At 28.4% G+C, this 23099-nt stretch overlaps 1 protein-coding gene across 1 annotated transcript; it reads left to right on the forward strand.

Moving 5' to 3' along the window:
- The first annotated feature begins 2539 nt into the window (after positions 1-2539).
- LOC125862571 (glycosyltransferase BC10-like) lies at positions 2540-4374 on the forward strand. Its single transcript, XM_049542680.1, has 2 exons — positions 2540-3144; positions 3712-4374. The coding sequence occupies exons 1-2, from the start codon at positions 2548-2550 to the stop codon at positions 4351-4353; spliced, it is 1239 nt and encodes a 412-aa protein (XP_049398637.1). The 5' UTR covers positions 2540-2547; the 3' UTR covers positions 4354-4374.
- Positions 4375-23099: the final 18725 nt, after the last annotated feature.

A 23099-nucleotide genomic window follows, 5' to 3' on the forward strand; every position in this document is an offset into this window, starting at 1 on the left:
TCAACAAGTTGGGGGTTTATCAACCGAACTCGTGGGATTCGTAAAGATCTAACCTACCCCATACAGAAATAAGGAAAATCGAAGATTGCAACTTTACTTGGATGGAAAAGCTGTCTCGTCTGAGATCTTCTCCGTGGTTATGGATACACGGCATCGGTGAGAGCTTTGTGATGCGAAGAAATGATTCCACAACGGAGAGCTCAGCTAAGAAATCCTTTGAAGATCGACATCTCCGGCGTTGTTTTGAGATGAAGATTGCTGTCAAGAACTTTCCTAATTGAAGCAAATTGGAGAATCACTTCAATCTATTCACTGTAACTTTTTCCTTTTTTGTTTTTTGGTTTTGCTTTCTTTTATTTTATTTTATTTTGTGGTATGTTGAACCTTTTTATTTTAATAAAATATATCCACTAAGATCTACTTAGTGATATTAAAAAAAAATGGTGATGGACTTCATTGTTCTAAGGTTCCTAAAAAGTATCTAAACTAAGCTAGTCTTAAAAGTCTAAAAATAAGACCCTAGTCGGTTCAAAGAAACTATCCTAAGAAAATACAGAAAACAAAGGTCGAGGAATCGAAAATAAAAATAAATAAATAAAGCATAAGAATAATCTAACGACTTAGAAATCTACAAATATAGCAGTAATACAATCCAAAAGTATCCAAACCAACCCTGTATAAACAAGTATTAGCTCATACAATAACAACCCACATCATCCTCAAAATGATCAATACAACTCGATAATGAAGAAAGCATATAGGGAAATGGAAAGGAATAGACCCTATGACCTTTGGTAAATGCAAAATACAAGAAAATATGATATACAACATATTCTTTTCCACCCCACACTTAAATCACATGGGAACTGTTATCTTCTGATCTAGCCCCTTGGGCTTAAGATGCTCGACCTTCACCTATTGACAGTTGGAACACTAAGTCACAAATTCGGAGATATCTTTCTTCTTCCCATGACACCAACAAATTTTCTGAGATCATGATATATCTTGGTCCATCTAGAATGAATAGAATTATAGGAATAATGTGCCTCCGATAGCTGTGTTGGTCGGAAAAAAATTTGACCTATTAGGTTGGTTTTTCAAAAATAATTATTCGAAATTTCTGACCTCGGGAGGTCAGTTGTTTGTTACTCATGTGATTGTTTTTTAAAATTACAAAATAATAAAATGCACTATTCGGGGTTTGAGATGCTTATTAGTTAAAGACTTTTTTAAAAAAGAAATATACTCTTTAAATTTTCTTTTAATATATGGCCTTTTGAAGTAAATATTTTAAAATGATAACTTTTTGCGAAATTTAACGTTCAAAGATCAATTTTTGCAAAAGGAAATAGTTAAAAATCAACCTCGAGAGATTAATTCTGCAATCCCAAAGTTTAGCGCTAAAAAACCCAATCTCGATCTCTTTTGAGGTTGATTTTAAGGAGTTTTTAATAGTGTGACTTATGACCGCTTTTTTTATGAAAATACTTTTCTTCATAAACAGTACATCCTAAAAGGAGAAAAAGAAAAAGAAAATGTACTTGTAATTTGAGAGTACTTATTTCTTTATGTAATAAGAAAATGCATAATATGAATATCTATATTATCCCTTGGGTTACCCATTTTTTATTCATATCAAATGTGAACAGGTCAGATATTATATCTATTTTTATCCAATTCATTTTCGATCAGTCTGTCTATCACCCCTATTTTCATCCCTCTTTATACTCTCCTTGTGCCTCACTAAGTGCATGATGTTCTATTATTTTGGTTTTTATTGATTTGAATACATACAATTCATGAACCTTTTTGTCAAATATCCAAGTTGGTATAATTTATTTAAAATACATTGTAATTTTAAGCAATATTGATTGGTTCAAAAACTAGCATACATAGTTAGAAGTTTATTTTTATCTACTATTAACAAGAGCATACTATTTAAAGTTTTTATTTTCCCTTTTCCATATAGTTAGCATGAGAGTATTGAGAGTCTAACTAGATAGTAGTGGTCATTACCTTTGCTCCTTTCCTATAGAGAAGGGCTATGAGTCATAATTTTGTTGGACAAATTGAAATCCACTTGGCATTACCCAAACTATCTTCCCCTTTTCTTTCTCCTCTCTTGCTTCCTCTGTCTATTCTGTTTTCTTCATCCATCTAATTTGATCTCTATGTTTTAATCATGTTGAAACTAAATTCTCCTTAAATCTAATGAAAATAATAATATTCCCTATTCTTTGTACACAATCCATTCCTCAAATTTCACATTCAATTACTTTACCAATTTCTTAAAATGATTAGAGTGTCACATTTCCTCCAAATACTTGTACATTTTTCATGTAACAATCCTAGTCCCATTAATTGGTGATTGTTCATTCTATCTTAGATCTTACATAGATCTTTTTTTTGTTTTTGGTGATCTTATAATGGTGTAAGATATTAGAAGAGATATCTTAAAACAAGATTAGGAATCACACATTGTTATGATTATATTATTAATAATTCTTATATCATAGTACTAGATAGAAATTAAAGTAGTCTCAGAAAATGAAGCATGAAACACATCAAAATCAGATTATCTCAGCAAAACTTTTCAATTCTCAAAGGTATATCCATAGCCTTATTGTGTATTTTCTTTTCTTTGGTTCTGGTTTGGTTATAGGAATATCATTAACCTTCTATCTAAAAGATGTTCCAATCACATTAAAGAAAAAACTATTTACTATCCAACCATCTCCTCCATTAATAGTACCACCAAAATCGCGCCCTCCTCCATCTCCTCCATTGAATCAAGAACAAGGCGTGACGATGAATAATAATATCAAGAAGAAAATCCCGGGTGTTGGTAGAATAGGATTAACAGATTATATTAAGCCTCCTGAAGCAATGCATGATATGATGGATGATGAGTTAATATGGAGAGCTTCAATGGTTCCTAAGGCTAAGATATTCCCATTTAATCGTACCCCAAAGGTCGCGTTTATGTTTCTAGCAAGAGGTAGTTTACCATTAGCACCACTTTGGGAACGATTCTTTAAAGGACATGAAGGACGTTACTCCATTTATATTCATTCTCAACCATCTTTCAAAGGGGATGCACCTGAAGAGGGACCAATTTTTCATGCTCGAAGAGTCCCAAGTAAGGTATGTTACTAGTAGTAATTGCAATTATTCATATTTTATGTGTGATCTTGTATACTGTCTCTATTCATTTTTACTTGTCCATTATTGCAAAAATAGATTTCCACTTTTATTTATCACTTTTAACGTATCAAGAAAAGATAATTAAAAAAAATTTCCATACTAACCCATAGAATTAATTGCTTATTCCCAGTATTATTTTTTAAGACATAATACTAAACATCAATTAATAGGGATAGTGTGGTAAAATAGTCATGTCAATTATTGTTTTCTATAAGTTTGTCAAGTTCAGATATAACAAGTAAAAGTGAATCGGACAGTATGTGTGGAACACTATTGAGCTATAACCATTGATCGCACTTTAGTCCTTTAGTGAACCAATATACTTTGTCTTTGGGCTTGAATTGGCCCAGTCTCACTGGGAAGGCCCGTTCATAATGGCCTTCCAAGTGAATTATTGTTCATTTTTTTATTTTTATGATGCGACTATTATTTGAAATATGTAACATTTATGATCAATGGATGGAATATTTAATTTGATAATATCTTCTTTATTGAAAAAATATGTAGAGAGTAGATTGGGGAGAATTCAGCATGGTTGATGCAGAACGGAGGTTACTAGCCAACGCGTTACTCGACATGTCAAATGAACGTTTTGTGCTTCTTTCAGAGGCTTGCATTCCCTTATATAATTTCACAACTATCTACACCTACATCATGAACTCCACAAAAACCTTTGTGGAATCCTATGATGAATGGGGTCCCGTTGGACGGGGCCGCTATAATAGTCAAATGACACCATGGGTGACAATCGAGCAATGGAGAAAAGGGTCTCAATGGTTTGAGCTCAATAGAGAAATCGCGCTCGATATGATCACCGATCAAAAATACTTCAATTTATTCAAAGATTTTTGTAGGCCAGCTTGCTACTCTGATGAACATTATTTACCAACTTTTGTCACCATGAGATATTGGTGGAAAAATGGTAATAGAACGTTGACTTGGGTTGACTGGACAAAAGGTGGACCCCACCCTACAAAATTTGCTAGAACTGAGGTAACAAGGGAGTTGTTACACCAAATGAGAACTGGAATTCAATGTATGTATAATGGAGAGCCTACAAGTATGTGTTACCTTTTTGCAAGAAAGTTCTTACCTAGTGCATTGGATAGGCTTTTAAAGTTTGCTCCTAAGGTCATGATGTTCGGTTGATCAATATTTTATTGTATCGTATCGCTTTCATAGGGAGAGACTTGTGCCTATAACGAACGGTCAACTGATTGCAATGGGAATATTGACCTTTCGTTTGATTTGTTTCTTAGATAGGTAATTTAGATGACGCACTGTTTTTCCTAACATTGTTTTTATAAAATTTTGTTGGAGCTAGTTTGGATTAAAAAGAAATAAACCAAAAGAAAATCCAATATGTCATGTAATTCTTTAATTTTTTAACATTTTAGTTCGTTATTATTTCTTAGTTGTAGCCTAGTAGGCCCTTGTTTGGTCGGATAGATCCTACCTCATTTTCAATGGGACAGTATTGAACAAAAGTTACTTATGTTCTTCTTTTGTTAGTACATTGATTTGTATGTTGTGGGTGGAGATAGATTAAATTATATACTGAGAGATGTTAGATTAATTAAATTCTGCTTGGAGTTGTGTATTAATTATTTATTTTAATATCATGGTGAGTGAAAATGTTTTGCTTCTTTTTATTTTGATCAAAAGATTTTCTTTTACATACTTTGCTTTCGGATCTTATATGCTCTTTATTAATCATTTGGCCCTTCGGCCTGTCACGATCCAAATTATTGGATCGTGCAGGCACCTAGGGTTCTAGATTAATTAATTGATAGTGGGTTTGTTGTGAAAAGCATTTTCATGGCCCCTTACATACAATTGAGTCATCAACTAATTTTGTTAGGGGTTCACAAGTTAATATATATATATTTATTTAATTTTCTAATACAAATACAAGATCTACAGAAAAGCTACTAGATTAGTCCGAACCTATCAACCCCATTTAGCTCCGCCTTTATTACCACTCCTTCTCATTTGTTACGATCCTGACCCATCGTGAGTGACACTCACATTAATCCTTCGGTGGAAGTACCAATACCAACCCCAAGCTTAACCATTAGACCTTTTAAAAAGCAAAGTCATGTTATTAAATACTAAGAAAATTGTTTTAAACAATTATAGACCAAATTCTCATAAACTCGACCAGTCAACAAAACAATTGCGGAATGAACTCTCCAGAACCTGAAAGTCATAGTAGCAAAATATCTAACAAGTCTAGAATATAAGGATGCAACCCAATTAGAAAGCATACATCTTAAGTCTAATATGTCTATGTCGAAAAAAATGGACATCAAGATAGGGAAATATTCATGGCATCCCGAAAGAGGTAGTTCACCCTTGAATTCAGATATTGCGCATCTCACTACTGAGGTCTCAAACCATCCATCTAAATATGTCATGTACTAAACAAATTTAGAGAAAATGCAGTATCAATATACAACCAAACTAACTGGTAGGATTATCGGCTAGTTCCAATATCCAAAACATGAAGAGCCAACCACAACTTAGTAAGCAGATAATACACAATTACTAACATAAGTACAACATAGCCTAGACTCCCAGTTCTTACCTAAATTGATATGCATAACCAACATGTATCATCATAACACAAAAATTCAGTGTGGTTCTCTCATTCAACCCATACATACAAATTGTGTAACGATCGGTTTCCGTTACAAGAAACCTCAGACAAGGAGAAAATAAACCATCACAAAGGTCCGAGCTAATAACCTACAAAAAAATGTAGTAGCAAGGAGTGAGTACCAAACCACACGGTACTCAGCAAGTAAACTTCTAAACACAAGCTAAGAGGATAAAATACGGGTACTCCTTACACACCAACCGAACCTCCATAACTACAACCTGCATAAAACCAGCCCAACCTAACAGTTCACCGTTACATAGCAGCCAACTCAACAACAATCACTTTAACAAATTACATATCCTCAACATTCATCAATCACAACTTTCACAAAAAGGCACTCACAAATATCAGCAAGATACAAGATAAAGTTCATCAAATAGAGGTAATCAAATATCAAGTACTTTTCAACCACAAACAAAACACATAATCATCAAGAATGAAGAATGGCATGAGATGCAATGCAATATGACACCATGAAATGATATGCCTCAAAATACCAAGTACTCTCTCAACCATATATACATGATACTCCTCGAAAATACATCGAGAGTTCATGACCCATGGGGGACTCGCGAGGTCCATATACTGATACGGACGATCTCCACGTGTCTGTGTGGACGATCTCAACGCACTATCATAAGATCAAACAATCCCCAGCACGGACGATCTCCACGTGCCCAACTTATAATCATAATCAATTCCTCGCACAGACGATCTCCACGTGCCTAAATTATAATCATACTCAATCTCAACATCTCCACGTGTTAGACCTTTACTCATACCCAATTTTATGTCAATGCATGTGCACAATGATATCAATTAAAGGGGATGATGCAACATCTCAATAAATCAAATGTCGCTATGACATATAATCACCTAAATTATCACAATTATACGGTTCAGTAAAGAACACAATCACACATAATAAATCAAGTCAATAATATATCAACTAATGCCCATATGCTTTGGCATTCTCGGATTACAATCCCCATTCTATAGTAATAAAATTTCCCTTTAACACCGGTACTCGTACCATTCTCCACACATCACACACAAACAATTAATCACATTGCCTTTTATTACCCCTTTTCATCATTAGAATTAATCAAGGTGGACAAGTCAATCCATCACCAAGTCCCATTACCACCAAACACATATTATAAGGAAATACACAAATTTCATACACTTAACAAGGGTTTAGAAATCCACTTGCCCCAAATAACCGAACAATCACTTCGAGACTTGAGCCTTCCCTTTTCACTGAGATTCCAAGTCAATGCAATCTATTCAAGTACATAATAACAATAAGATTTCAAAACTAACAACACCCATATTACCATAGGTTTAGCCTAGACCCAAAAACTCACCCCAAACCTCAAATCAAGTTCTTAAGTTTCAAGCCTAGGGTTAAGTCTAATTTCCTCCAAATATCATAAATCTAATGATATTCATATTATACAACAGTACACCTATTTTTCAATTACATTCACCCCATCTATAAAAATCGAGAACTAGATCATACCTATAAAAAATATTTCTACGATGAACTTAACCCATCAAATAGTAACAACTACATAGAATTTACACCCATACACCTTTCCTGTAATCACTTTAGTTTGACCAAGGATTACCAATGATTAGTTGCACTCACCGTCCAACAATTACTCCAAAACTATTGATCATTGATGCCATATTGATATTCCACTGAAATTGGCATATTGCCGATGCATTAACATTAACTTCTCCAAAGCTAACTAATAACATATCACGTAGTCACTATATAATTATTAACTAATCATCATTCAATCACTTATAACCCTGCAAATTATTTTTCTTAAATCACGAACAGGATATATGATTTGAATTCAACATTGAGGCTACACTTTATCCCTCCAATAATAATAAAAAAAATACTACTATGACCCTCCGTTAATTAGGAATTAGCTAATCATCTACAATATATATCAATTTGAAAATGATTACCTCAAGGTATTGCTCCTATGCGACGACCCCAGAGTATTCCCCCATTTTTTTTCAGCTTCTTGTTTTTAGTCGCACGTTTAGGTCAGTTTTCTTCCACCTCTTTCTTTTCTTTTTTAAATTAATTGTGTATTAAAAGTAATAATTCCTACTAATCTATTTAAATATTTTAGACTTGGCCCATTATTATTAATAATAAATAAATTACCCGCAAATTAATTAACTAGTTAAATGACTATTCAAAATTATAAAAAGAAAGACATTTCGGGTCCGGGTCATTATATATATATATGACATTTTTTAGGCCTGAAATTTTATTTATATTTTTGTAGTTTTTTTGTTTTTAAATTTTATATTATTTTTTTAAATTCTAAAAGACTGAAAATTTCACTGTCAAATTTTATTGAATATCAAAGTGACCATATAAAATTCCATTCATCATCAATCATTCTGTTTTTTTTTTTTACTTCCTTACCTTAAGTTGATCATTACTCTCATTTATATCATTTCCTTAAAAAAAATTTAAAATTTATTTATCTATAAGGTATTGAAATAATATGGAAAGTTATAAAAAAAAAAGGTTGATTCTCTTTTCTGATAAAAAAGAATAATATGATAGTTTGAAAAAGAATGAGAAGGCAAGGCATAAAATTGAGTAAAAAGTAAAAGGAAGGAAAAGGAAAAAATAATAATTAAAAATACTACCATAAAAGAAAACACAAAAAAGGAAAGGGAGTTATACGTTACACTTTGTTTTATTTTGTTTTACTAATTACATCATTTTCTTTCTATTTTTTTACTTAACATTAAAATAGAAAAAAAATTATAAAAATATATAAACTAAACTTTCAAAGAATATTTTAATTTTTATTAACATAGCACATACATAAAAAAAAATATTTTAAAAATCAAGAATAGGAGAGAAAAAATTAATTATAATTCTTGATCAAAGAAATATTTTTCATATAAATTTTATAGATATAAAAATTAAGAAAGAATAGAAATTTCATAAACAATATTAAATTATGATAATAAGAAAGAGAGATGAATAAAAAAAATCTTGGGAAACTTTAAAAATAAAAGGTAGAAAGAAAAAGTAATAAATGTAATAATGTGAGGAGAGAGATAAATAAAATATTTGTTTTTTTTTTTAAGTTTTAACTAATTTTTTAGATTAAAAGATAAATAATTGTAAAGAAGAATTTTTTTGTGAATGTTAATAAGAATAAATTATGATGATAACGAGGAGAGATAATAAAATTTTCATTTTTAAAAAACTTTACAAATAGAAGGTAAAAAAGTGAATTTTAAAATAATAATAACTTATAATAATGATGAGGAGAGATGAAAAATAATAAATTATATTAATGGTAAGAAGATAGATAAATAAGGTAAATATATTTATCATAATCATAATATAAAGGTGTGTCTACTAATTAAGATACTAGCTATTTATAACTTCTTTTGAATTTTTAAACATAAATATAAATAAGAAAAAAATATTTAAAAGTAAAAAAAAGGAGAAAAAAGGATAATTTAAATTCTTGGTCAAATATATATATATATATATATATATATATATATATATATATATATATCAAGAGAAAAATGTAAAAGAAAAGAAAAGGATTTATTTAAATAATAATAATAATAAAAATTAATAATAGTGATAATAAGGAGAAGAAATAAATAAGATTTTCTTTCGACAACAAAAGGGAAATTAAAAAAAAATGTTTTATAGCAACAACGAGAAAAAACAAAAAAGTAATTATAATAAATTATACCAATAGTGCAGAGAAAGATAAATAAAATATTTAAGATTATTTTTTAAAAAAAGAAATTATAAATCAAAGGAAAGAAAATAATTAAGAAAAAGAGAATTTTTAATAAGAAAAATTAATTATGACAATAATGAGGAGAGATCAACAAGAATTTTTATTTTAAAAAACTATAAAATAGAAGGTGGAAAAAAGTAAATTGTAGTAGTAGTAATGATGAGGAGAGGTGAAGAGAAATAAATAAAATATTTTTAATTTTTTTTTTTTTTTTTGCAGATTTATAAATCAAAAGATAGTAAAAAAAATTTCAAAAAAAAAAAGATAAATGATAATCCTGACCAAAGTGAGGTTCTGCATCAATCTTTTATCTTACACCTTTATATTTATTGAGATATGAATCATTAATTATAGTACTTAAGAATGATTAATAAAAAAATTATTTGTGCGTAATTGCAATACAAATTTAAATTTTTTCTTTTATCTTGTGTTGCAATTTATTTCTATTTTCTACATTGAATAGATAAATTTTCGATGAATATTATGTATGATAAATATTTAAAAAGTTATATTTTTTATACAAAATTTACTTGTACGACTTTGCTACAATAAACATTTAGCCCGATGACCATTTGTGTTCTTTTCATTTTGTTCAAAAAATCAACCACATCATATAATATATTTAATATTGTATGATCCATTTTTTTCAAGTGCATCAACAATTCTTCAAAACGATTATGATTCAATTAAAATAAAATATTTATTATTTTAAATTACGATTCTAATCAATAGCAAAAAAAATTCACACTATATTGAATTATTTCAACAGTTATTATTACATTGCTTAAATTGTATTTAATAATAACTAGAACTTAAAATTTAAATCTGTTTGAATTTGAAAGTTAGAAATGATTTTTAAAATATTTTTGATATTCAGATATAAGAAATGATTTATTTAAATATTTTAATTATTTTTTTCTCATCGCGCGAAGCGCGAACATATTCACTAGTGATGAGATAAAACAAAAAAGAACAATGATGAACGTGTCTAGAAAATAGAAAGAGAAAATTAGAAAAAAATTAATTTTCAAGAAAAATAAATATGACTATCTATTGCCAAATAAATATTTAAAAAAGTCTTTTTTGCCAAAAATTTTTTAATTAAAAATGAGCAATTTATTGCCAATTAAATCTATAGTTTGTCAACTTGTCATGCTATGCAATTTTTTCTTTATTTTTCTGTATATAAATGAAATTCACCCTAATATATATTGGATATGTACTTGCCTGAGCTCTTATATATAGTACTCCATATTACCTGAAAATAATTCAAACAGGTGTAGATTTTACTTTAACCCACTAGGTTTCAATCTCAATAATCAAAATTCTACTAGGTAGACCCATTGAAAGAAGAAAACACTCTTTACTAAAAGATTTTTTATTTTCAAAACTCAAATTCTAAATATTTGATTAAGGACACAAAGGTTTCAACTAATCTAATTGAATTTTTGTCTAAAATCATCCCCAAGTATAACCCAAATTTAAGATACATCCTTATGGTATAAATGTAAACAAAAAATATCCTTTTACTATCTTAAACTTACCAATAATCATCCTTCTGTTAACTTCTGTTAAAAAACTAACAGCTGAAATAATAACATGTTAAGCAAGTGACTTTCCCCAAAATCTCCATATTCTATCGTCTTCATCCTTCTGTAACGATAGCTGGACTTTCTTTTATGCTTTCAAGCAGAAAAATAATAATCTGCTCCAATTGAAAGAGATGGACTTTATGAAAGGTTAGGATGCTAGTTTTTATTTTCGTTGTTTTTATCGTCTCGAAAGAACTATTATAATTGTTAAGCACAAATATCAATAATCATGGCTAAGATCTGCTATGGAAATGTTACATGTACCTTACCTATTTGATAAAATGTCTGAAAGGAATTGAAGGCATATTGCATATGAATTTTCAGGTCTCATGGCCTTCTAAATTAAATTTAGCTACTTCAAAGTTGCGAGGAGTTATTTTCAATAGACTATTTCTGAAAATTGAACATTGATGCATTGCAGAATGTGACGCTTAACAGACCATTTTTGAAAATCAAACATTGATGCATTGCATAATGTGATGTACCAAATCCAATTAAATGATGTAATTTTAAGTTTCTCACGAAAATTGTTGTAGTCAAAGATGAGAATGAGAAAATTGTTAATTTAAATATATCGTCAGCATGATAGCCGATAGGGTACTTGAGAGAGATAGGAGGAGAATGGGGATATAAGCCTTCAATTTCTTTATATTTATAGCAAAAATCCAGTGGCCTGCTTGTATTCTTTAATATTCTTTTCTTTATGAGTTTTATAACGTCTAACTAAGAATATCTTATTCCTTTTTAATTGTAGGAATCAAGATTATGACTATTTCAATTGGAAAGAAAAAGAGCCTAATTAACGTCAATCCAATTTATGAGATCCACTTCCATGAAATAAGATTGATCTCAAAGCACAAATCGAAGATCGTTACACAAAAGAAAAGCAGCCGGAGAAGAAATTAATGACATGGTTACACCAGAGCAACAACAAGTCTTGCAATTGGAAAGAGAAAAGATGAGAAAGTGAAGTCATAGTGAAGTAGTCGTTTATGTTGTATTAGTCTCGCTTTGAATTTCTTGTATTAAACGTATCTAAGTTTGTTAAGTGCAATAAAAAAGTACTATGAGTTGCCTGAGAATATTTATTTTTTCTTCATTTTTCCACCTTGAGTGAGCCTATTAACAATTCAAACCGATAAATAAGCCAGCAAAAATGCTGGTTGGTAAATCAACAGAAAAACAGCACCAAAACTAGCAGAAAATATGCCCAAAAAAAACATCAAAGCACCTGAAAAAAAGAAATGGGTAAAACAATACAAAAAAAACTAGTAAACCATTACCAAAAACCAGTAAAAACAACATCAAACCAGCTGGAAACAGCAATGCAGCAGAAAAAAACAGCAAAAATTTGATAAAGCCGTAGAAAAACAGTAAAACAAGACCAAATTAGCTAAAACCAGCAATACAACAGTGAAACTGGTTAACTAGTAGTAAAAAACAAAAAAAAATATCGGCAAACCAATAGTAAATAGCAAAAATTCAATAGGAAAAATCAGTAAGTTCTTCTGGAAAAAACATAAGAAAAACTGCAAAAAACAACATATGCAATGCACTTTAAACACATATAAGGAAAACAATACTTAAAGAGAGAAAATAGTCACATGCTTGCCACATGTTTCTTTTATATCAACTATTAGTTTTTTTAACAAAAGTTAACAGAAGAATGATTATTGCTAAGTTTAAGATAGTTAAAGGATATTTTTTGTTCACATTTATACCATAAGGCTGTACGTTCAGTTTGGGTTATACGTTAGGGATGATTTTAGCTCAAAACTCAATTCAACCACACAACTCGATGGTAATTCAATAAGAGAAGGAAATTTTAGCAGTTTAGTTGATTGATTATCTAAACTTTTATTTTGTTAGTAAAATTGATTAATTCTCACCTTACATTTTTTTTAGTCTATAGTACTTACACTTGAGTCCAACTATTCTAAGTTTACGTTGCATAAGGCCCTATTCAAAAAAGATACTCTCTATCAAAGATTTTTTTTTCATACCAGCAAGCTCCGACAAAATTTAAGCACATAATGATTTGAGATTGTGTGAATGCGGCAATAAAAGCAAAGAAAAGAAATGATGAATTCACATTAGGGATGTCAGACGTGAAACGTAGAGATCATGAAGAAGAGATTCTTCCAAGAAACTCAGAAATCAAAAGCTAAATACATAACCTTTCACGGTCCCTCATGACTTGATCTTTTCATCCCAAGTCTTTGTCAACTTTAACACTGAGTTGTTCGATAGTCGGATAAGAAATAATTTATATATATTATTTTTTTATATAACTTATATGATATTTGGTAAAGATAGATAAAAAAAAAATTATGTATAAAATTAATACGATGTTTAGTTGACCATTTAAAAACTCGCATAACTAACAATATACATGTATAAGTTATAAGGGAATCTATAATATTATTTTATATGGGATAAAAGGTGAAATAACTAAAACAACTAATATATGAAAAGATAATTACATAACTAATACCTATAAAATACTACATTAATTTATTGATAACTAATCTCTATATTACTGATACATGCATAACTCTAGCGGGGACGTACCTTTGTCCTCTTTCAAATCTCTGTGCACTAAAATGATCAACTTAGACAATCAAAAAAGGTTAACACTGTGGACTCTAGCTGGTTGGGGTGTGGGCCTTCAAGTCACATATGGATATTTAATTTTACTTTGTGTGTTAGTTACAACATATGTGGTTGTGTGTGTTCTTTTTTTACTGGTGGGGGAGGGGGTTGATTTGCAAATTCGAAAGCTATTTAAAGTACTACATTGTCTTAATTCGTTAATAATAATTGTAGTAGGTCCATTATGAGGATTGAGGTTTACTTTGTAATTTAAAAACTTAGTTTGTAATTAAATATAAGTATATTGATATTTTGTTAATAAAAGTCTTAAGTAGTATATTTTTATAATTTTCCCTATTAATTATTAGTGGTAATATTACATATATATGAATGTTTAGTTGAATAGTAACCATTACCAATTGTGATAAAATTTATTGGTAAAATATTAATTACTAACTTATATTTGAATAGTTGGTAAATTTACCAATTGAAGTTAATTTTTTTGGTAAATCAACGTCTAGTGTTGAGGCTTTCATATTCAGTTTGTGTCGTTAGGCGTTTTAACTTTTAAATTTTAGCCAAAACTTGACTTTGGTCAATATTTTATGTAAACGTGCTCAGATTAGAACTCTGTCAATGTCATTAGCTTCGAAAGGTAATTTTTGATCTAATAGGAAGGTTGGTTCAAGTTTTGAGGCCTCCGTTTTTTGTTTGTGCAGTTAGGTGTTTTAAATCTTATGTTTTGGCCAAAATTTGACTTTGGTCAATATTTTTGTGAACATGCTCAGATGAGAATTCCGTCAGCGTAATTAACTCCAAAGGTCATGTTTTATCTATTAGGATGGTTGGTTCAAATTTTGAGGCATTCATTTTTAGTGTGTGCCGATAGGTGTTTTAACTTATAAATTCTGGCCAAAATTTAACTTCGGTCAATATATTTGATAAACATGCTCAAATAAGAATTTCGTCAGTGCAGTTAGATGTGGAAGGTCATTTTTTAGGTAATAAGATAGAGGGTTCGGGTTTTGAGGCTTCCGTTTTTAATTTGTGCCGTTAGGCATTAACTTTTAACTTTTGGCCAAAATTTCACTTTGGTCAATATTTTTGGTAATCGCGCTCGAATTGAAATTTTGTCACCACGGTTAACCATATAAGTTCAGTTTTGGTCTCATAGGATGGTTGGTTCGGGTTTTGAGACTTTTATTTTCAGTTTGTAAGCGTTTTAACTTTTAACTTTTGGCTAAAATTTCAATTAGGTCAATTTTTTTGGGAAACATGCTCAAATTTGAATTTTGTCAGCGCGGTTAGCTCTGGAAGGTCATTTTTCGTCTAATAGGATGGTTGGTTTGGATTTTGAGGTTTTCATATTCAGTTTGTACCGTTAGGTGTTTTAACTTTTAACTTTTGGCCAAAAATTGACTTTGCTTAACACTGTCAACTTGTACACTACGTACATTTAGAAACACATCATGATATAATGATATGTGTCATATTAAGATTAGTTTAACTTGTTAGCATAGATTTTGCATTGTTTCATTCAAATATGATTTATAAAATTGATATTAATATTTTTGGATTTATATTCATGCTCTTAGATTTTTAAATGCAATAAATTAATAAATATTTTACTATTGAATAATCATTCAGTTAATAATATTTTGAACATATTGTCAATCAATTAGTAACGTAACATTGAACTTGAATGATATATTACCAACAAACTAACAATCAATTAGTAAATTTATTAGAAAAACAAATAATCATACTAACGTATTTAAAATTTATTACCAACAAGGGTTGTGGTGGAGTGGTAAGTACTCATTCATCCTTAACCAAGAGGTCTCAGGTTCGATTCCCCTTGGATACAGAGTCGCCTTTGTTAGGGAGCGCTTTATCCCCCAATGTGGGACTTTCNACAAAATTTAAGCACATAATGATTTGAGATTGTGTGAATGCGGCAATAAAAGCAAAGAAAAGAAATGATGAATTCACATTAGGGATGTCAGACGTGAAACGTAGAGATCATGAAGAAGAGATTCTTCCAAGAAACTCAGAAATCAAAAGCTAAATACATAACCTTTCACGGTCCCTCATGACTTGATCTTTTCATCCCAAGTCTTTGTCAACTTTAACACTGAGTTGTTCGATAGTCGGATAAGAAATAATTTATATATATTATTTTTTTATATAACTTATATGATATTTGGTAAAGATAGATAAAAAAAAAATTATGTATAAAATTAATACGATGTTTAGTTGACCATTTAAAAACTCGCATAACTAACAATATACATGTATAAGTTATAAGGGAATCTATAATATTATTTTATATGGGATAAAAGGTGAAATAACTAAAACAACTAATATATGAAAAGATAATTACATAACTAATACCTATAAAATACTACATTAATTTATTGATAACTAATCTCTATATTACTGATACATGCATAACTCTAGCGGGGACGTACCTTTGTCCTCTTTCAAATCTCTGTGCACTAAAATGATCAACTTAGACAATCAAAAAAGGTTAACACTGTGGACTCTAGCTGGTTGGGGTGTGGGCCTTCAAGTCACATATGGATATTTAATTTTACTTTGTGTGTTAGTTACAACATATGTGGTTGTGTGTGTTCTTTTTTTACTGGTGGGGGAGGGGGTTGATTTGCAAATTCAAAAGCTATTTAAAGTACTACATTGTCTTAATTCGTTAATAATAATTGTAGTAGGTCCATTATGAGGATTGAAGTTTACTTTGTTCCAATTAGGGAAACTAGTGCAATATTTTTGTTAGTTATGGTGTAAAAAGAAGAGTATCTATAATCTTTTAAAATTACTTTTAAAATTTATTGTTCCTACTTCTCACCTATGTTTTTGAGGGGTTACTTATCAATAAGTACACACAATAAAACTTATTTTTAACAAAATGACCATATGTATATGAGATATATCAATATGTATACCTAATTTATCGATATGGTATAAACAGTGTATAATCATGTATAGATAATACATAACTATGTATCAGAGACGTGTGTGTATATATATATATATATATATATACACTAGATAATTTAAGGCCCGTGATACGGGCCCAATATAGTTTCACATATTTTGTTGTAAAAATTACATAAATTCACAACTTAATATATCATAATCCCCTCTCGGATATATTCTTATTCCCTATCAAATACATTCATCCCCTCTCGGATCATAGATATCCCCTCTTGGATACATCCCTCTCATGAAGTAATATATATTATTAGTAATGTATTAGACAACCAAGGAATATATTCGAGAGCAACGAAAAATTTGAGATTTTTGTAATTGAGGAAACTTTTGGGATAGGATGTAATTAGCCTCTAATTATATGAGATTTCTATACTTTGTACTATTTTTTTACAGTAAACAATTTCAATATATTACTTAATAATCTTTTTCAAATGTTCATACGACATAAATGTGTCGTTTACAACCCAAATTGAGAAAGTTGAATTCCAAAAAATTCTATGCAACAAGGAAATAGAGAATTGTGTTAGATTATGAGTTAAAACATTTCGCATTCGAGGAATATATAAAATGTTGATATCTTTGAAAAAGTTCATCGATCTTCATATATTTTCGCAAGTGGTATCTATTTTTTACAATGTTATCATCTTCTTTTTGTAATACTTGCACCATAAGTTTTGCATCTGATAAAATACTAACCATTGTCAACCAATTCGTAAAGATCGATTCAAAGCCTTTCAAATCTCTATTGCTTCAACTTAAGTATAATGTGTTTGTAGTTTGCTTTGTCGGTGAATTTTGTGATACATTTCATTATTGTCTTCGATAATAGAAATACTTCTATTTATTTTGGTTTTAATATTGAAAGTATTTATTAAAAACTTGATTTCTAACTTCCACAACAATAAAAACAATCATGAAATCAATTATTTCTAGATACAATAACAATAATCATAATGTTATATTCTAAATATTGAAAGTATTTATTAAAATATTGATTTCTAACTCTACAAAAATAAAAACAATCATGAAAGCAATTTTATTTTTAAATACGATAACAACTGACATAATGTTATATTCTAAATTATATTAATAATTCTTTTTGATACTGCACTCTAAATATCATGCCGTAAAAGAAAACTTTAAATCTTACCCCCACAAAATAACTAATATACTTGTTTTTCTTTTTCAAGTTATTATTTATTTTTTAGTTTTTTTCTTCCTCTATATTTCTCAAGCCCTTTTCTATTGACATTTTCATTTTTTGTTTTTTCTTTATTTTTTAACTACTCATTTTTCTTTAGTTTGTATTTTAATATTCCTTAGAATTTGAATATTAATTTTTTTTCTTGTCAAATTTTCCCTGTTAAATAGGTTATCATATTTGATATTAAGAGAATATTCTATATAGAAATGAAAATTTTATATTTTTTAATCTTTTGATGAATACACTATCAAATCATTAATTTCTTAATAGTTAAACATTGTTCATTCTTTTAGTCACGTAATTTTATATTTCTTCAAATTAATTAAAAAATATTGATACGTCATTTTAAAGATTATTTTAATAATCAAGATACGAATTTAGTGGTCATATTATGTAACAGAATATTAAAATATGTTTATGCAATAACCCTTTAATGTATTTTTAGGAACAAAATATTAACTATTCAAACACATTTTATTTTAAATTAGTTCAAAATTTTCTTTCAAAAACATGTCAAAATAAGCTTAGCATTTATTATTGTTTGTAAAAAGTTAATTAATAGAAACTCTTCATTTTAACACAATTATAAAAACATCTTTATGGGCTAATTTTAAAAGTAAAGGCATGTATGGATTGTTCTAGATTTTCATTTTGGTCATTAATTATACAATTATTATTTTGCCCTTAAATAATATTAAAATTACTAAAATGCCATTGTTTAATAGATATTTTTGATTTAATGAAATTTCACACTACCAAAAAAAAAATAAAAAATATATATATATATATATAGAAAATGTGATTGAAAATGTGGGTCCATATTAAATGTCACATTATTAGGATACACATGGCATTTAAGAAAAGATATTTGGTTGTATTGTCATTATAAATCTATTACCATTTTTTTGATGCCATAACATAAAAACAAACATTCTAGAATATTTAGGAAATGACAAATTTGCCCTTGGTCGTCCTCAACTTGGCTCTTCTATATATAAAAAAAATAAATATAATATAATAATATATATATATTGTTGATACAATCAATTCCAACTAATTTAAATCTCCTCTAAATCGTCTCAAAATATGGATATATAAGCTTCTCTCAATATTTCGAATCTTTTGATATATTATTAATTCAAAATAATTTATATTTGTGGTATGTCGATTTTTAAAGTCAAGTTTGGACAAACTTTAACTAAGAAGAAGAGGAAGGAATGAAGAAGGAAAGGAACATTGAAAATAAGGAAGAAGAGGAAGGAAGGAAGAAGCTGCGAGTTAGGAAGAAATCATTAATGGCTTGAAGAAAGAGATGAGGATTATTTCGGATAAAAAAAAAATTGACTCAATAAACGTTTTTGTCTAATTTCCCCCTTTTTAAACAGCTTTGCTGTTTAAAAATAGTTAATTTTTAAAGTATAATTAAAGAGACTATAAAATTAATAGTTAGTAACAAATTAATTCTTTGGGATCCAATTCTTTATAACTATTTATTAGAAAAAGAGAAAATTTTACGTATAGCAAATTAAAAATTGCTAATTATATGCTATAGCAAATTTTATAAAATTGCAGTCCGTAGCAAAATTTTAGTTTGCTACGGATGTGTCTTTCTGTATATTTGCTAGTCAGTCTTTTTTTTTTTTTATACATTTTGATTGTTTTAAAAAATAAATAAAAAGGCGTGTTAATTTAATTTGTGCATGTAATTGTTTATATATAAATGTATATGCAGAATGTGTATATAAACGTTCATATGAGTATATAATGGGAATATGTATATATGTGAATAACTGAAGTTGCTAGAATTTGTATAAATATATGTTCTGTTTGTTGTTGAAATTCTTAATCGTATAAATGTATATGTATATATAATTTATTTTTTTATACAGAAATTTCGAAAATGGCTTCACTAGCTATTTTGGTTATGCATTCCGGTAGATGGGACAATGACAAATTGTTACGTTGATTAAACAATTGAGGGGGTGATTTTTAAAGAAATTTCATCGTATAAGGAGTTGTATAATGTTATTGCAATGCAACTCAGTGTTGATACAAATGTGATTAAGCTGAAAATTGAGTATAAGGTTAAAGAAAGCAAAACGCCAATGTTGATTCACATATTAAAATATATTGAAATAAACACAAGTGTATAAGTGTGAGCAAATATGCTTGTTTAAAGGAACAGTATACAATAATTACTAATATTATACATTTATACAACCACAATTGTGTAAGCAAACAATAGAAGACATGAATCAACACAAAAAATATAAAAATAATGATTATACAGTCCAATGACCCACATGATTATACAATCCAATGACCCACATAATTATACAGTCCAATGACCCACAAACAACAACTTCAGTTTTATCTTTCCTTTACTTACTTGACCCATTAATAAGTGTACAAGTGTGAGCAAATGTGTATGTTTAAAGGAACATATTATACAATAACTACTAATATTATACATTTATACAACCACAATTGTATAAGCAAACAATATAAGACATGAATCAACACAAAAAATGTAAAAATAATGATTATACAATAAATGACTGAAAAAAAATAAGTTATATATACATATACATTTAAATTGAAAAAATTGAAAAAAATTAACAAAAATTAATAGAATGAGATGAGTTTTGGCGGTACCTAAAATTTTTGAAGTAATGTTTCTCTTTTGAAAATGAGACGAGAACGTACTGGAGAAATTTGTAATTTGTAATTGTATTTGGGGAGAAGATTTGGGAGAATTTGAAGGAAAAAGGAGAAGAGATTGTATAAAAGAAAGGGAAAAGGAAAAACGTCGATTTTATTTTTTTAATAAATTATACAAATCGGTGGGGCCCTATAATAGCAAAGTAACCGAGATTTTGCTTATTGAAGGAAATAACTGAAACGGTAGTTAGTGCATTTAATTAACATTATTAGTTTGTCATTCTGTACAATTATTCCTTAGAAAAATACTACGTAAGAAACTAATTAACAATAACAATAAGGAGTTAAAGGGCAAGGGGTGTCCATTGTTCAGATTAAATTGAAAAATTAAATTAAATCAAACTGAATGTTAATTTGGATTGGTTATATATATATATATATATATGATTTGGTTTATATTTTAAGTATCGTGTTTTAAGTTTTACTTGTGATTTATATTAGAAAGTATATTTAAAAGATTTAATATTACTCCCTCTGTCCCAATTTATGTGACTTACTTTCTTTTTTAGTCAGCCCCAAAAAGAATGACACATTTCTATATTAAGTAATAATTTAACTATAAAATATCTATTTTATCCTTAATGAAATGATTAACGGCTACACAAATTTCTATCATTCATTTTGGACTACATATTTTAAAAGTCTTCCTTTATTTCTTAAACTTCGTGCCGAGTCAAACTACCTCACAATGGGACGGAGGAAGTATTATTTTTCCTTGTATAAGTATTTTTTTTCAACTTGCAAATATAATTTTAGTTATGTTATTAATTATTGACATGACTGAATAATCAAACTAAAAAAAAATCAAAAGAAGAAAAATCATCAAATTTATTTCAATTCAAATTGAATTACACTTTTTCAAAATTAAAAAATCAAAATCAAAATAATATATAAAACCTAATAAAAAATCGAATACACGCCCTTGTAGCTACTTGGTGGTGAGCTCCTGAACTTTCATAGACCACAAATGATTTAGGGTTCAAAACCCATCGATAGTAGTGCACGTAGCATTTTTTTCCCTTTCACCAAAACTTCATTTAAAAAACAACTACTCCTTAAAGAAAATCTTTCGAAGAAGTTTTACAATAAAGGGTCATTTGGTAGCTGAATATTAAATAAATTATTTATGTATTAATTTTTATATAACTTATACGATGTTTGACTGGTAATTAGAAAATAAGTTATTCATTAATAAAATTAATAGGATATTTAGTTGACAACTTAGAAGCGCATAACTAATACATGTTAAGTTATGAAGAATCAATGTATTTCCTCCGTTTAAAAAAAGAATGACATACTTTTCTTTTTATAGTCTATTTAAAAAAGAATGGTCATTTTCCTTTTTCGACAATATACTTTATTTTTAACTTTTCACGTGGCATGTTTAAGACGACATGATTTAAAGACATTTTGGTACATTTGATATAACTTTAATATATGATCAGAAGATTGAAAAATCTTCTTAATTTTCTTAAACTTCGTGTCATGTCAAAATAGGTCTCTCTTTTTTTAAACATAGGGAGTAGGGGTGTACAAAACCGAACCGACAACCGAACCAAACCGCAAACCGAGTCAACCCGGAAAAAAAATCCGACTAGTGGTTTGATTTGACTTGGTTTGGTATTGAAAAAAAAAACCCAACTATATTTGGGTTGGTTTGGTTTTAACTAAAAAAAATCAACCCGAGACCAAATCAACCCGACATTATATATGTAATATTAAAATTTTATTTTATACATAAAAATATTTACTTTGATATAATTTTAAAATATTTCTTATACTATTTCATAGTTTTTATCTTTTAATATATTATTTCAAGTTTAAAACTTAGAATTCGGAATGGTCCAATAAAGATTATAGTTCATAGATGTTGATAATTATAATAAAACTTAAATCAAAATCAAATTAATACTAATGCAAAAAGAAAATCAATTCAACACTAAGAATGACAATAATATTGGATATTTGTTCTTTAGTTTTACATTGGTTTAGACAATTAAAATACATAATCTAATTTTAATTTTCCTTAAATATTTAGTAATGTAACTAATACTTATTAAACTTATTTTAGCATGATTTAGTACTTTTAAATTATGATCATTTTCATTATGACTTTGCAATATTTATTTTATATGATGATTTCATTATTATTTTTTATTGAATATTTTTGTGTCATCAGTAGTAATCTCATATTTTGTGTTATTTTTTTAAGAAACACCTTAGATAATTGTATTTTGGTTGGACTAAAGAAATATTTGGAGCACAAGTTAATTATATGTTTGTACGCAAACTTTACC

Source organism: Solanum stenotomum, chromosome 4 (genome assembly GCF_019186545.1).
Source record: "Solanum stenotomum isolate F172 chromosome 4, ASM1918654v1, whole genome shotgun sequence".
NCBI lineage: Eukaryota > Viridiplantae > Streptophyta > Magnoliopsida > Solanales > Solanaceae > Solanum > Solanum stenotomum.

Bases quoted from the DNA above. Each gene is read 5' to 3' on its own strand.
- LOC125862571 (XM_049542680.1), top strand. From the start codon at position 2,548: ATGAAGCATGAAACACATCAAAATCAGATTATCTCAGCAAAACTTTTC. The intron at 3,145-3,711 runs GTATGTTACTAG...AAAAATATGTAG, and splicing joins CTCGAAGAGTCCCAAGTAAG to AGAGTAGATTGGGGAGAATT.